The following is a 15,339-nucleotide window of genomic DNA, read 5'->3' on the forward strand; positions in this document are numbered from 1 at the left end:
AAAAAAAAAAAAAAAAAAAAAAAAAAAAAAAAAAAAAAAAAAAAAAAAGGCCAGCTTGATCAACATAGCAGCCCCTGACTCCATTAAAAAAACAAGAACAAAAAAGAATAGCAAGATGACTGAAGGGTTAGTCAGCTTCCATGTGAGGTACTGGCTGAAAAACCTCTTTAATTCACACTTCTTTAATTCAAATCGATGAAGTCTGAAGAAATATTTGTCAAATCCAAGCCAATCAGGTCATGAAATTGTTTTAACAAAATCATGATTTGCTCATCAGGTGTTAAACTATTAGAACTGGCCAGGTGTGGTGGCTCAAGCCTGTAATCCCAGCACTTTGGGAGGCCAAGGTGGGTGGGTCATAAGGTCAGGAAATCGAGACCATCCTGGCTAACACGGTGAAACCCCGTCTCTACCAAAAATACAAAAAATTAGCCAGGCGTGGTGGCATGTGCCTGTAGTCCCAGCTACTCGGGAGACTGAGGCAGGAGAATGGCATGAACCTGGGAGGCGGAGCTTGCAGTGATCTGAGATCGCGCCACTGCACTCCAGTCTGGGTGACAGAGCAAGACTACGTCTCAAAAAAAAAAAAAAAAACACCAAAAAACAAACCAAAAAACCCTTCATTTTAAAGGAATTCCCGTTGCTTCCCAGGAAAGAAGATATATACATATATATATTTTTTTGAGACGGAGTTTCGCTCTTGTTGCCCAGGTTGGAGTACAGCGGTACGATCTCTGCTCACTACCATCTCCACCTCCCGGGTTCAAGCGATTCTCCTGCCTCAGCCTCCCGAGTAGCTGGGATTACAGGCGCTCGCCATCACGCCCGGCTAATTTTGTATTTTTAGTGGAGACAGGGTTTCTCCATGTTGGTCAGGCTGGTCTTGAACTCTTGACCTCAGGTGATCTGCCTTCCTCGGCCTCCCAAAGTGCTGGGATTCCAGGCGTGAGTCACCGCGCCCAGCCGAAAGAAGGTATTTTAAGAAAATATTTTTCAAGAGGAAGAAAGGACAGGGTTATAAATGTATCTTTTAAATTGCTCTTGATATTTAGAATAAACTGTTGCATAACAGGTAAGCAAAATCTATGGGAAGATTGATTTAATTTTCCTCTTACCTGTAAAACTTTACCATGGACCACAGTTCCAAGGACTCCCGAACACAGTCTTGGAGTTAAGCCTGTGAACAACCCACGCCTCCCATCGATACTGGCAATGTGCTGAGCTAGGAACACAAGTCAGAGATGTAGTCAAGTTCTGGTCAAGAGAAACGGATATACTACAATTTGAAAGAAACAAGCTTTCTATATATTTTCTTTCAGTAACAACTCCTGCCTATCACAGTCCTCAATGTCATCCAAACCCAAACAAAGACACTTACCATAACTAAAGAGACCAGGAAGCTGACACACTTGCCGCCCAAAAATATTTCGTCCTATTGTCGGAGGAAGAGGCTCGTAACCCACCTTTAAAAACAATGGAATATATCAATATTAAAGCAGTATTTCCAGAAATGTCTTGCTTGCAAGGTCTTGAATAAAGAACAAAATTTTACTTATTTTAAACACAAGTAAAACGCAGCATATGATTTCCACGGCAATGATGAAGCATCATTCTTGTAGGTTTTTCTTTTGTTGGTAATACTGAGTTCAATAAACTCCAAGTTTCGTTTTGGTTCAAATTCTATGACGTATACCATGTAGCTGAAATAGGCTAATATCAAACTGAAAAAGAAGGGAACTTTTGTGTTAGGAAAGCTACAGTTTACTAAGGGTGCTCAAAAATACCTTCTAAATAAAATTTAAGGCATATTTTATATTTGAACAAAATGAGAAGACATCCATCACGCCAGCATCAGCTGCATACTTGGCAACCTAGGCAAAACACTCAAAAGGCAAATGCAGATATAGCTGGATAATTCACTTAGGAAAGAATTACAAGCTAACTTCATGTTAGAAGAACAGGCTGTCGGTCAGGTGCAGTGGCTCATGCCTGTAATCCCAGCACTTTGGGAGGCCGAGGGGGACGGATCACATGAGGTCAGGAGTTCGAGATCAGCCTGGCCAACATGGTGAAACCCTGTCTCTACTAAAAATAAAAAATCAGCCGGGCATAGTGGCGGGCACCTGTAATCTCAGCTACTTGGGAGGCTGAGGCAGGAGAATCACTTGAACCCGGGAGGCATAGGTTGCAGTGAGCTGAGATTGTGCCACTGCACTCCAGCCCAGGCCGACAACAGCGAGACTCTGTCTCAAAAACAAACAAACAAACAAAAAAAGGTTGTCATTAACAGCTAATGAAGGCCATTTTATATAGTTAATGATTACCACGGTCTTTGTACCATATACTCAGGATTTTTAACACTACAGATACTCGAGAGAATGAATGCTGTAGGACATAGTTTTGATTATTGTTGTGACTCTTAATCTGTCCTATTAAGTAACTCCTGGGCTGGCGTGGTAGCTCACGCATGTAATCCCAGCACTTTGGGGGGCCAAGGTGGGCGGATCACCCGAGGTCAGAAGTTCAAGACCAGTCTGGTCAACATGGTGAAACCCCGTCTCTACTAAAAATACAAAAATTAGCCAGGTGTGGTGGCGGGCACCTGTAATCCCAGCTACCCAGGAGGCTAAGGCCGGAGAGTCGCTTGAACCTGGGAGGCGGAGGTTGCAGTGAGCTGAGATTGTGCCATTGCATGCCAGTCTAGGTGACAAGAGCAAAACTCCGTATCAAAAATAAACAAACAAATAAATAACTCCTGTCTGAGGTCCCCGAATAGTGCTACCAAGTAACCATTTTCATTTTTATTTAGTTACTTTTTATTTTTTGGAGACAGAATTTTGCTCTTGTCACCCAGGCTGGAGTGCAGTGGCATGATCTAGGTCACCACCTCCTAGGTTCAAGCGATTATCATACCTCAGCCTCCTGAGTAGCTGGGATTACAGGCACCCACCACCACACCCAGCTAAGTTTTGTATTTTCAGTAGAGAAGGGGTTGTGCTTTGTTGGCCAGGCTAGTCTTGAACTCCTGACCTCAGGTGAACCGCCTGTTTCAGGCTCCCAAGGTGTTGGGATTTATAGGCCTGAGCCACCGTGCCCGGCCCAAGTAACTATTTTTAAAACTGAGCATTTGGGAATTTCACCAAAACTCCTGGGCTACTTGGCAACACATAGATGTTGTGAAATCAGAATTAAGGATATTCAAAGTTTTTGAGGCAAAAGCTCTGAACATCACTAGAAAACCCCATCTCCCAGAGAAGTACTGAGTAGTGGGTTCTTTTTTGTTTTGTTTCTCTGAGGCTGAGTCTTGCTCTGTCGCCCAGAGCGGAGTACAATGGCGCGATCTTGGCTCACTGTAACCTCCACCTCCCGGGTTCGAGCGATTCTCCTGCCTCAGCTTCCCGAGTAGCTGGAATTACATGCACGCACCACCGCACCTGGATATATTTTGTATTTTTAGTAGAGACAGGGTTTCACCATGTCGGTTAGGCTGGTCTCGAACATCGACCTCGTGATCTGCCTGCCTCGGCCTCCCAAAGTGCTGGGATTACAGACATGAGCCAACGCGCCCAGGCCCAAGGGTTCTTACTAGATATACTGCAACATGCTGTCATCTCAAATGCTATCTAGCCCCAAATGTGCCAATTCTGTTTTAGATGTTACAGTACATTCTAATCAGTCTTTGTTCTAGGTGCAAATCATTTATTTGCAATAGCCTTTAACGTACGGAATCTGAATTCACACAGGTCTACGCAGCAAGAAATAATCTGGATTCCCAACAACTCAAGAATAAGAAATGTGGCCCTCTCTAGTGCCTTGCCTAATTTTTACAGAAAAGTAGACGGCAAGACAGGGGTTCTAAAAACTGTTCCAATCCTAGGCACAGTGCATGAGGGAATTATGTCAATTCTCAGTAAAAGCATATAAAAAAGAATGACCTGCCCGTTACAGGGATATTCAGGAAAGGATCTGGAAACACTAAGTCTATCACTTACTTGGCCTACCTGCATGTGAATATAAAATACCATGTAATAATTATTTGACAGTAGATTAGAAACTAACTCCCATGTTTAAACTCGCTAAAACTCCGCTTCACTAATTTCCAGCTCTGACCAATGTGATTTTCATTGTCAGGAGCCACATGGGCTGCTGCTGGAAAGCGCTCAATGCATCCTTCCGAAATCTGACAGAGCAACCCCTTCATTAACAATTCTGAATGAGCTCCTTGTGTTTCTCTGGGTATCTGGTGCGAAAACCTGGGAACAGAAAAGCAGTAGTAACAGTAGCATAAAAAGAAAAAAAAAAAAAGGAATAAAAAATAAAATGTTGGTTCCCACCTAACTTCACATTTGTCTTCAACTGAGTATTTCGTGTCTTGCGTCTGAGATTTTGGGGGGAGGAGCGGTGAATGTGAATTTCGGAGGGGCGAGAGGGAGGGTTCGGAAGCCCTTGGTGGCGACCGGCCAGGATCCACCTCAGGGAAGAAGAACCAAAGTTCAGAGGATCCGCCGGGCAGGGCAGGGCAGGGCAGGGTGGCGGTTGGCTAAGGGAGGAGTGGGCCTCAACGCTGGGCTGCGGGGCGAGGGCTCAGGCCCCCAAGAGGGGCCGCGGGACTGAGGAAGCTGTCCCTGCACGGAGGGAAAGGGCAGCGGAGGAGCAGCAGCATCTCGGGAGAATGAAGGGCCCGCAAGGCTGAGCCTATCCTCAGGCGCCCTGAGCAGCAGCGACCGAACGGGGCGCCAGGAGGGGTAGGGAGCGGCGACGCCTCATACCTGGATGAGCACTTTCACGTACATAAACGGCTGGGACAGGATGGTGAGACCGGAGCCCAGGAGCACCTGACTGGCCGCGTCCGCCATGATGGCACCCGCGGACGGACAGACAGACTGAGCCACCAAGCGACCCGGTGAGCCGGTCCTGGGTCACGTGCCAGGGCCGCCGGTTTCACTGGCCCGCCCGCGGCGCGCGCGCACGCACACACCAGCGCGCGCCTCTCCGCCCAGTCCCCGCCCCCCCTCCCGCCCGGAGAAACGGCAGGCGCTCGCGAGGGGGCGCTGGGGTCGGGGCGGGGCTTACGGTACAGAGGCGCATGCGTTCTGCCGGGAGCTCGTTCTCCGGGAATGAGGGTTTCTCTCGCACATGCGCGTTCAGGCCGCAAGTGTCCGGAAACAGAAGAAAGGGAGTGGCAGTGGGGGAGTGTGACCCTGACGGCAAAGGCAAGGTCAGAGGACTGAAAAGAAATAGAAAAGGATTATTCGTTATGCTTCACCTCTACACTTGCCTTTTGAGCATCATCAACATAGGGTTCAAAAGATATTCAGCATCAGAGCCGTAACAGTCTAGTGGCTGACAAACTCTAAGTACAGCAAATAATCCGCTAGCGAGTGGCTCTTCATTCATTTATTCGTTTAATTAATGTTATATTCTCAGAAAAACCTTCTCTGACCATTCTAAAATTACCTCCTCCTTTTTTTCTCTTTTGAGACGGAGTCTCGCTCTGTCACCCAGGCTGGAGTGCAGTGGCGTGATCTCAGCTCACTCCAACCTTCGCCTCCCGGGTTCAAGCAATTCTCCTGCCTCAGCCTCCCTAGTAGCTGCGATTACAGGCATACGCCACCACACCGGCTAATTTTTGTCTTTTTAGTAGAGACAGGGTTTCACGATATTGGCCGGGCTGGTCTCATACTCCTGACCTCGTGATTCACCCACCTTGGCCTTCCAAAGTGCTGGGATTACAGGAGTGAGCCATCGCGCCTGGCCACCTCCCTCTTATTTTCTCCCACATTGTCCCCCGTCATAGCATTATCACTCAAATTATGTCTCCTCCACTGGAATGGAAGCTCCATGAGTTCAGGAACCGTGACAGCCTTTGTTCACGGTTGTGTTTTCAGTGCCCAGCACATACAAAGTGCTCAATAAATATTTATTGCACAAGTGAGCAAATACTTCAGTGCCTACCAGTCTACAGGCTATCAGAGGCAAAAGTGAAAAAGGCATTGTCCCTGCTCCTTCAGCCCCAGCTCATGTGTTCTATCAAACATCATTTGGTCAATCTGAGCTTGGAGCAGAATGAAGTACCGCAGGGAAAAGACTTGGATTTGGATCCTGGCTTTTCCACTGCATCCATTTGTCATTTTAGCTTCTTTAATTTCCAGTTTTTGTATCTAAATCTAACACTACTGTCTACCTCTCAGGGTTATTATGAGCATTAAGTGAAGTTGTGCATAGGAAAGGATTTTTTAAAAAAACTGTATATTGAAATACAGATGTTTGGCTGGGCACGGTGGCTCACACCTGTAACCCCAACACTTTAGGAGGCCGAGTTGGGTGGATCACCTGAGGTCAGGAGTTCAAGACCAGCCTGACCAACATGGTGAAACCCCATCTGTACTAAAATACAAAATTAGCTGGGCATGATGGCAGGTGCCTGTAATCCCAGCTACTCGGGAGGCTGAGGCAGGAGAATCTCTTGAACCCGGGAGGTGGAGGCTGCAGTGAGCCTCATGCCATTGCACTCCAGCCTGGGCGATAGGGCGAGACTCCGTCTCAAAAAAATAAACAAATAAAAAATAAAGTTGTAAGAAACAAGTTGCTTCTAACTGAATCTAGAAACATAAAGCTGAGCCAGAGAGACTATTTAGCAGGGGATTTTTTTTTTTTTTTTTTTTTTGAGACAGGGTCTCTCTTCATCACCCAAGTTGGAGTACAATGGTATAATCTCGGCTCACTGCAACCTCCACCTCCTGGGCTCAAGCGATCCTCCTACCTCAGTCTCCCAATTAGCCGGGACCACAGGTGTGTACCACCATGCCCAGCTACTTTTTGTATTTTTAGTAGAGATGGGGTCTCGGCATGTTTCCCCAGGCTGGTCTCAAACTCTGGAACTCAAGTGATCCACCTGCCTTCCAAAGTGCTGGGATTACAGGTGTGAGTCACCACATCTGGTTGGATTCTTTATTCTTGGATTTGTGCACTGATGGTGCCAAATAATATTGCCTTGTCCCACTGATGCTAGTGAGCACAGGGAGGCACAGAGCCTCTTGCCAAGGGTGGGTGGTTGGGGGATTCAGTCTGCTCCACGATGTTTTCCAATGGTGCAAGGCAAAAGCTGCTGATGGGGTTTTGGTAAGAATCTGCAGAGAATAGGTAACATAACTGAAGTCAGCAGTATAGATAAGGTAAGAGGTGCTATGTACAGCTGCCTAGGCTGTGCACTGCATAACCGAGTGGAGTCAGTGACAAAGACTATGATCTGAATGGCATTCCCGGATACAGTTCAGTATGGTGACCCTAAGATGGGTTATATTTGGTGACCCATATTGCAGTCGTGAGAGGAATAACAGAAGTCAAAAGGGGCAGAATTAATCGGGAAGGAAACAGAGCTAGAAAAGCATGTCATTGAATTCAAGAGAAAAGTTTGGAAAAAGAAAGGATAGTCAATATGTCAGAAGCTTCCAAGAGGTCAATAATGAAGCCCAGAAGCTGCACGCGGTGGCTCACACCTGTAATCCCAGCACTTTGGGAGGCTGCGGGTGGATCACCTAAGGTTGGGAGTTCAAGACCAGCCTGACTGGCCGGGCACAGTGGCTCACGCCTGTAATCCCAGCACTTTGGGAGGCTGAGGCGAGCGGATTGTGAGGTCAGGAGATCGAGACCATCCTGGCTAACCCGGTGAAACTCCGTCTCTACTACAAATACAAAAATTAGCCAGGTGTGGTGGTGGACGCCTGTAGTCCCAGCTCCTTGGGAGGCTGAGGCAGGAGAATAGTGTAAACCCAGGAGGCAGGGGTTGCAGTGAGCTGAGATCATGCCACTGCACTCCAGCCTGGGTGACAGAGCGAGACTCTGTCTCAAAAAAAAGACCAGCCTGACCAACATGGAGATACCCCGTCTCTACTAAAAAAAATTAGCCAGGCGTGATGACGCATGCCTGTAATCCCAGCTACTTGGGAGGCTGAGGCAGGAGAATCGCTTGAATCTGGGAGGTGGAGGTTGCAGTGAGCTGAGATCATGCCATTGCACTCCAGCCTGGGCAACAAGAGCGAAACTCCATCTCAAAAAAAAAAAAAAAGAAGCAGCCCAGGGAAGGCTGATGGATTTACCAGTTAAAAGCCTCTTGGGAGCAGGGCACATGCCTGTAATTCCAGCACTTGGGTGGATTGCTTTGAGCTCAGGAGTTTGAGACCAGCCTGGGCAACATGGTGAAACCCCGTCTCTGCGAAAAAGAAAAAAAAAATGATTTGAGCATGGTGACCTGCACCTGTATGTAGTCCCAGCTTTTCAGGAGGCTGAGGTGGGAGTATTGCTCAAGCCTGGGAAGCGGAAGTTACAGTGAACTGAGATTGTGCCACTGTACTCCAGCCTGGGGGACAGAGTAAGACCCTGTCTTGAAGGAAAAAAAAAAGTCTCCTGGACTGAGAGGCAGTCTGACTTGGGAGAGAGATCATGTAATTGTCCAGTGGGTTCTTCCTGCCTGCTGCACAGACAAAATCAGTTCACTGAGACTGTGGTGTTACAGTAAAGAAAGAGTTGAATTAACACAGTGTGGGCCATGCGGAAGAACTTAAGCTCAAATCACTCTTCCCGAGGGCTCAGAGGCGAGGGTTTTTCAAGGATGCTTTGGTGGGCAGGGGACTCAGGAATGGGGAATGTTGATTGGTTGGGGATAAAGTCATAGGGGTATAGAAAGCGGTCCTCGACAGCCTCTGGATGGAGGCCACAGGACCAGATGTCACGAGTGGTGGGTCTGAGTGGAGTCAATAGCCAAAAATACAGAAGTCTAAAAAACATCTAAAAAAGCCAATTTTAGATTCTATGTTAGTGATGTTATCTCTGCCAGGTATGATGGTTTATGTCTATAATCCCAGTATTTCAGGAGGCAGAGGTGGGAGGATAGTTTGAGACCTGCCTGGGCAACACAGCAAGACCCAATTTTCCACAAAAGGAGAAAATAAAAGACCATAAAACCCAAGAAATTGAAAACGTCACAAAAGGCCAATCTTAAGTGGTACAATAGTGATGTTATCTATAGGAGTAATTGGGAAAGTTACTCCTGTATCTTGTGATTGCCAGAATAATGACTGGCTATCATTTAACTGGGCCTGTATCTTAGCAAAATTCAAGCCCCTCTTATAATCCTAACCTGGTCCAAGGCTGTCCAGGCTGGTCTTGAACTTCTGTGCTCAAGCGACCCTCCCCCGTCAGCCTCCCAAAGTGCTGGGATTACAGGCCTGAACCGGCGTACCCAGCCAGCATATATTTATTGTATTTATTTTGCCTTATAGGAAGACCTGAGTTCAAGCAGCCTTCTGCTTGGATGAGGTTGTGACACAAGGGTCTTACCAAAGACCCAGATTCTTTCCATCCCTGTGTTCTCCATCCTTAGGCTGGTAGCAAAATAGTTTTGAGCCTCACATGCAGCATTGACAGAGGAAGAAGAGAGAAGGTTTTTTTTTGTTTTTTTTGTTTTTTGGAGACGGAGTTTCACTCTTGTCACCCAGGCTACAGTGCAATGGCGTGACCTTGGCTCACTGCAACCTCTGCCTCCTGGGTTCAAGCGATTCTCCTGCCTCAGCCTCCTGAGTTGCTGGGATTACAGGTGCTCAACACCCAGCTAATTTTTGTTATTTTTAGTAGAGACGGGGTTTTGCCATGTTGGTCAGGCTGGTCTCGAACTCCCAACCTCAGGTGATCTGCCCATCTCAGCCTCTGAAAGTGCTGGGATTACAGGTGTGAGTCACCGCATCCGGCCTTCAAGAAGGTGTCGTTTTTAAAATAGTTCTCTCTTTTTTGGCACACCAAAGCTCAACACAAAATGGCTTTTTGGTTTTTTTTTTTGAGACGGAGTCTTACGCTGTTGCCCAGGCTGGAGTGGAATGGCAGGATCTCAGCTCACTGCAACCTCTGCTCCCAGATTCAAGCGATTCTCCTGCCTCTGCCTCTTAAGTAGCTGGGACTACAGGAATGAGCCACCACGCTAGGTTAATTTTTTGTATTTTTAGTAGAGATGGGGTTTCACCGTGTTGGCCAAGATGGTCTCGATCTCCCGACCTTGTGATACGCCCACCTCGGCCTCCCAAAGTGCTGGGATTACAGGCTTGAGCCACCGCGCCTGGCCCTCAGAATGGCTCTTTTTGGAGGAAGAAACCTTTTCTCAGAAACCTCCCCAGCAGAATTCTCATGAATAACTGGACAGAAGTGAGTCACCCACCACCACCTAAACCAATGATTGGTTTAGACTAGTGGTTCTCAACAGGGTTAATTTTGGCCCTCAGGGGATATATATCAAAGTCTGCATTAGGGCTTCAAAACCAATACCTCAAAATGTATGGTATTTTGACATACTGAACTGAAAAAGCCTCAAGGTCTCCCTGGCTTTCATCCTCCAAAACCTTTATCCTGGCCGGATACAGTGGCTCACGCCTGTAATCCCAGCACTTTAGGAGGCCTAGGCAGGAGGATTGTTTGACTCCAGTAGTTCAAAACCAGCCTGGGCAACATAGTGACACCCTGTCTCTACAAAAAAATAGATAGAAAAAAATAGGCTGGGCACGGTGGCTTATGCCTGTAATCCCAACACTTTGGGAGGCTGAGGCGGGCGGGTCACGAAGTCAGAAGACAGAGAACATCCTGGTTAATGCGGTGAAACCCCATCTCTACAAAAATACAAAAAAATTAGCCGGGCGAGGTGGCGGGCGCCTGTAGTCCCAGCTACTCAGGAGGCTGAGGCAGGAGAATGGTGTGAACTCGGGAGGCGGAGCCTGCAGTGAGCTGAGATTGTGCCACTGCACTCCAGTCTGGGCAACAGAGCAAGACTCTGTCTTAAAAAGAAGAAAAAATTAACTGGACTTGGTGGTGTGTGCTTGTCATCCCAGTGACTCAGGAGGCTGAGGTGGAAAGATTGCCAGGGAGGTCGAAGCTTCAGTGAGCCATGGTCATGCCACTGCACTCCAGCCTGGGCAAGAGAGCAAGACTCTGTCTCAAAACAAGAACAAATTCTTCTTCCCCTCCTATAACCTGTTTTCTAGGATGGTATATTAGCTTCTGAACCACCTAGAGGGATGGACAATCACTCTGTGATTCACACCATGCTAATGTCAATAAATTTCTATGCCTTTTGTTTTCCAGTTAATCTGCCTTTTCGAGTTGATTTTTCAGCAAAACTTCAGAGGGAAAAGGAGCTTTCCCTTGACCCCTACATCTGGAGACATCAGTACTATACTTGTGGAGAAATCCTGTCCTGCCTAAGGATCTGGGTTGCTTGGGAGCCAACCACAATATCTACGAAAGGAAGGGAAGTCCTGACAGCTGGGGTTCTTGCGTTCTTTCCACCAACTTGTTCAATTTGTCTTAGAATGACTGAAAAGTGTCACCCAACTAAGGGGATAGGCAAACTGTCTTTGCTGGCCTTACATTTTCCTCCTGTCTTTCTCAAGGTTCCTAAGGCGTATCTAAAACTGTTGTCTTGCCAGGCGCAGTGGCTCACATCTATAATCCCAGCACTTTGGGAGGCCAAGGTGGGCGGATCACCTGACCTCAGGAGTTCGAGACCAGCCTGGCCAACATAGTGAAACCTTGTCTCTACTAAAATGCAAAAAAAATTAGCTGGACATGGTGGCACACGCCTGCAGTCTGAGCTACTCAGGAGTTGGAGGCAGAAGAATCACTTGAACCCAGGAGGCGGAGGTTGTGTTGAGCCGAGATCAAGTCACTGCACTCCAGCTTGGGCGACAGAGTGAGACTCTGTCTCCAAAAATCAATAAATAATAAAAAATAAAACTGTTATCTTGGATGTAAAATGGTTCCTTAGAGAGAACATCCTTTATAAAGTATAGTTCCCCTGCATAGTGTCAGGAGAAGTCCATCTCTTTTGCACAAAATCTGTGTGCTTTAGAGATTTATTTTCAAATATCTCAGCTTGGGATCCATATTTGGAAAGTGTTTTCCCCTTTCCTTTTCAAGAATAGCAAACTTTTCTGGTTTGGCTAGGGTTCCACTAGCCTTTCGACTTTACTTTTCTACCTTTGCTCTCCAGAGAAGTCTGAAAAATGACAAAGGACATGTTGCCTGGCAGTACAGTCATAGACACTGTCTTTGGATTCCAATCCTGAGAACTGGAGGAAAGGCAAAAATCATTCTTCTCCGCATCAGTCCTTGTTTCCTTTTCTTTTCTTTCTTTTTTTTTTGAGACAGTTTTGCTCTTGTTGTCCAGGCTAGAGTGCAATGGTGTGATCTGGGCCCACCACAGCCTCCACCTCCTGGGTTCAAGCAATTCTCCTGCCTCAGCCTCCTGAGTAGCTGGGATTACAGGCGTGTGCCACCACACCCGGCTAATTTTGTACTTTTAGGAGAGATGAGGTTTTCTCCAGGTTGGTCAGGCTGCTCTCGAACTCCCGACCTCAGGTGATCTGCCTTCCTCGGCCTCCCAAAGTCCTGGGATTACAGTCGTGAGCCACAGTGCCCAGCCTCAGTCCTTGTTTTCAACACAGACTTAGGATCTCCCACAGGACACTGGGGCACCTTAAGTCTTATTTTGCCAAAGGTGCAAATGATGCCACCCTTCTTTATGCCCTGGCCTTATGAAGTGTGTGGTTTATTTCTTTAGTACTCCCTGACCAGTTTCCAGAATGGACCTCAGTGATCTCATTTTCAAAATATATATATATATTTTTTGTAATAACATTTTTTTTTGAGATGGAGTCTTGCTCTGTTGTCCAGGCTGGAGTGCAGTGGCGCAATCTCAGCTCGTCACAACCTCCACCTCCTGGGTTCAAGTGATTCTCCCGCCTCAGCCTCCTGAGCAGCTGGGACTACAGGTGTGTGCCACCATGCCCGGCCAATTTTTTTATTTTTAGTAGAAACATGGTTTCACTATGTTGGCCAGGCTGGTCTCGAACTCCTGACCTCCTGACCTCGTGACCCACCCACTCGGCCTCCCAAAGTGCTGGGATTACAGGTGTGAGCCACTGCACCTGGTCTATTTTTTGTAATATTTAAGTGCTGTTAATTCCCTTTGTGCTGTGACATATTACCACAAACTTAGTGGGTTAAAACAACACACATTTATTATACCATTATGGAGGTCAGAAATTTGAAATGAGTATTTATTTTTTCTTTTTTTGAGATGGAGTCTCACTCTGTCGCCCAGGCTGGAGTGCAGTGGCACAATCTCAGCTCACTGCAACCTCCACCTCCTGGGCTCAAGCAATTCTCCTGCCTTAGCCACCTGAGTAGCTGGGATTACAGGCGTACAGGACCACACCTGGCTAATTTTTGTATTTTTACTAGAGAGAGGGTTTCACCATGTTGGCCAGGCTGGTCTCGAACTCCTAGGCTCAAGCAATCCTACCACCTCGGCCTCCCAAAGTCCTGGGATTATAGGCATGAGCCACTGCACCCAGCCTGAAGTGAGTGTTTTTTTTTGGATGGAGTTTTGCTCTGTCACCCAGTCTGGAGTGCAGTGGCACAATCTCAGTTTACTGCAACCTCTGCCTCCTGAGTTCAAGTGATTCTCCTGCCTCAGCCTCCCGAGTAGCTGGGATTACAGGGGCCTGCCACCATGCCTGGCTAATTTTTGTATTTTTAGTAGAGACGGGGTTTCGCCATTTTGGCCGGGCTTGTCTTGAACTCCAGACCTCAGGTGATCCACCCGACTTGGCCTCCCAAAGTCTGGGATTACAGGCATAAGCCTTCATGCCTGGTCTGAAATGAGTCTTAAAGGGTTAAAATCAAGGTGTTGCCAAGGCGCTATTCATACTTCTGCAGTTTCCAGAGGAGAAACTGTGTCTTTCCCTTTTCAAGCTTCCAGAGGCCATCTGCATTCCTTGGCTTCTGGCCACTTCCTCCACCTTCAAAGGGCATCAGTTCAACCTTTTCTGTCTTCATGATAGAGGCAGGAGGCAGACAAATGCCTGGGCATATAGGGAAGGGTCCTTAGTGAAAACCCCACCTTCAAGCCTGAAACAGCTTGAAGGCCAAAAGACCGGACTGCTGGTCGCAGATGAAACCTGCAACCCTCAGGGAGATCTTCTTCCTTGTTTGCTCGCCCTTTCCCTATTGATTCTCTCTGAATAATGCCTTTTAACCAATTGAATGTTGCCTTTTCTGATACTACCCATGGCTTGTGTGGGCATGCCCAAATGCGCACCGGGGGATCAGGATGGAGCTACTAGGATTTCCTGCCGTATGCTGGGGAGTCGCCTCGCCTCTCCCGCTCATGTATGGGAGCCCTGGTATTCAGTTGTGAAGTGGAAACCTTTTTGTAGGACCCCTCTCTTTGCTGAACACTTTCCCTTCATTTAATAAATTCTGTTCTATTATTCAGTGTCGCCACATGCCTAATTTTTCCTGGTCGTGAGACAAGAACTCGGATTTAGCTGAACTAAAGAGCATAAATCCTGCATCATTCACATGTCCTTTTTCTGAGTCTGATCCTCCTGCCTCCCTTTTATAAAGACCCTTATGCCCAACTGGTTATAAATCAGGGTTTCCACAGTCCTCTCCTAAGGTTTGATAATTTGCTAGTGTAAACTAAAAATAAAACCGCTGATATAGTTTGGACATTTACCCCTGCCCAAATGTCATGTTGAATTATGACTGTGGATGCTGGAGGTGCAGCCTGGCAAGAGGTGTTTGGATCCTGCGGTAGGATCTCTCATGGCTTGGTGCTGTCTTCATGATAGTTGAGTCCTCACGAGAGCACGAGAGCTGGTCATTTAAAAGTATGTGACACCTCCCCTCTCCCTCTCTCAATCCTGCTTTTGCTATGTGATGTGCCTGCTCCTCCTTCGCCTTCCTACATGATTGTAAGCTCCCTGAGGCTTCCCTGGAAGCTGAGCAGATGCCAGCATCATGCTTCCTATAAAGCCTGCAGAGCTGAGCCAATTAAACCTCTTTTTTTTTTTTTTGAGACAGAGTTTCACTCTTGTTGCCCAGGCTGGAGTGCAATGGCACCATTTCAGCTCACCGCCACCTCTGCCTCCCCAGTTCAAGTGATTCTTCTGCCTTAGTAGAGATGGGGTTTCACCATGTTGGTCAGGCTGGTCTTGAACTCCTGACCTCATGATCTGCCCGCCTCGGCCTCCCAAAGTGCTGGGATTACAGGCATGAGCCACCATGCCCAGCTTATTTAGCACCTTTTAAAAGTCTGAGTAGGAAACATTTGCCACCTATTGCCTCTAAGGGTGGCCACCTATGAGACTTCATCTACATAATAAGAACTTTTATTCCACATCTCTTTATATAATAACTCTTTCAACCAATTGCCAATCAGAAAATCTTTGAATCCACTTATGATCTGGAAGCACTTCCCCCTCCCCACTTTGAGTTGTCCTGCTTTTCTGG

At 47.1% G+C, this 15,339-nt stretch overlaps 2 protein-coding genes across 3 annotated transcripts in view; both read right to left on the reverse strand.

Moving 5' to 3' along the window:
* MTCH2 (mitochondrial carrier 2) overlaps positions 1–5,054 on the reverse strand; it is a 30,285-nt gene extending 25,231 nt beyond the window's left edge. The window contains exons 1-3 of the mRNA XM_017865728.1: positions 4,770–5,054; positions 1,379–1,463; positions 1,116–1,222 (exon numbers count right to left, since the gene is read on the reverse strand). Of these exons, the coding sequence (XP_017721217.1) occupies positions 1,116–1,222; positions 1,379–1,463; positions 4,770–4,856 (279 nt within the window). The 5' untranslated portion in view covers positions 4,857–5,054. The remainder of the gene's footprint in view (positions 1–1,115; positions 1,223–1,378; positions 1,464–4,769) is intronic.
* Positions 5,055–5,150: 96 nt separating this feature from the next.
* AGBL2 (AGBL carboxypeptidase 2) overlaps positions 5,151–15,339 on the reverse strand; it is a 75,100-nt gene continuing 64,911 nt past the window's right edge. For both annotated transcript variants that reach the window (XM_017865773.1, XM_017865770.1), the window contains one exon: positions 5,151–5,227. In XM_017865773.1, coding sequence (XP_017721262.1) covers positions 5,220–5,227 — 8 coding nt within the window. In that variant the 3' untranslated portion in view covers positions 5,151–5,219. The remainder of the gene's footprint in view (positions 5,228–15,339) is intronic.

This window comes from Rhinopithecus bieti, unplaced genomic scaffold, assembly GCF_001698545.2.
Source record: "Rhinopithecus bieti isolate Rb0 unplaced genomic scaffold, ASM169854v2 scaffold_81727, whole genome shotgun sequence".
NCBI lineage: Eukaryota > Metazoa > Chordata > Mammalia > Primates > Cercopithecidae > Rhinopithecus > Rhinopithecus bieti.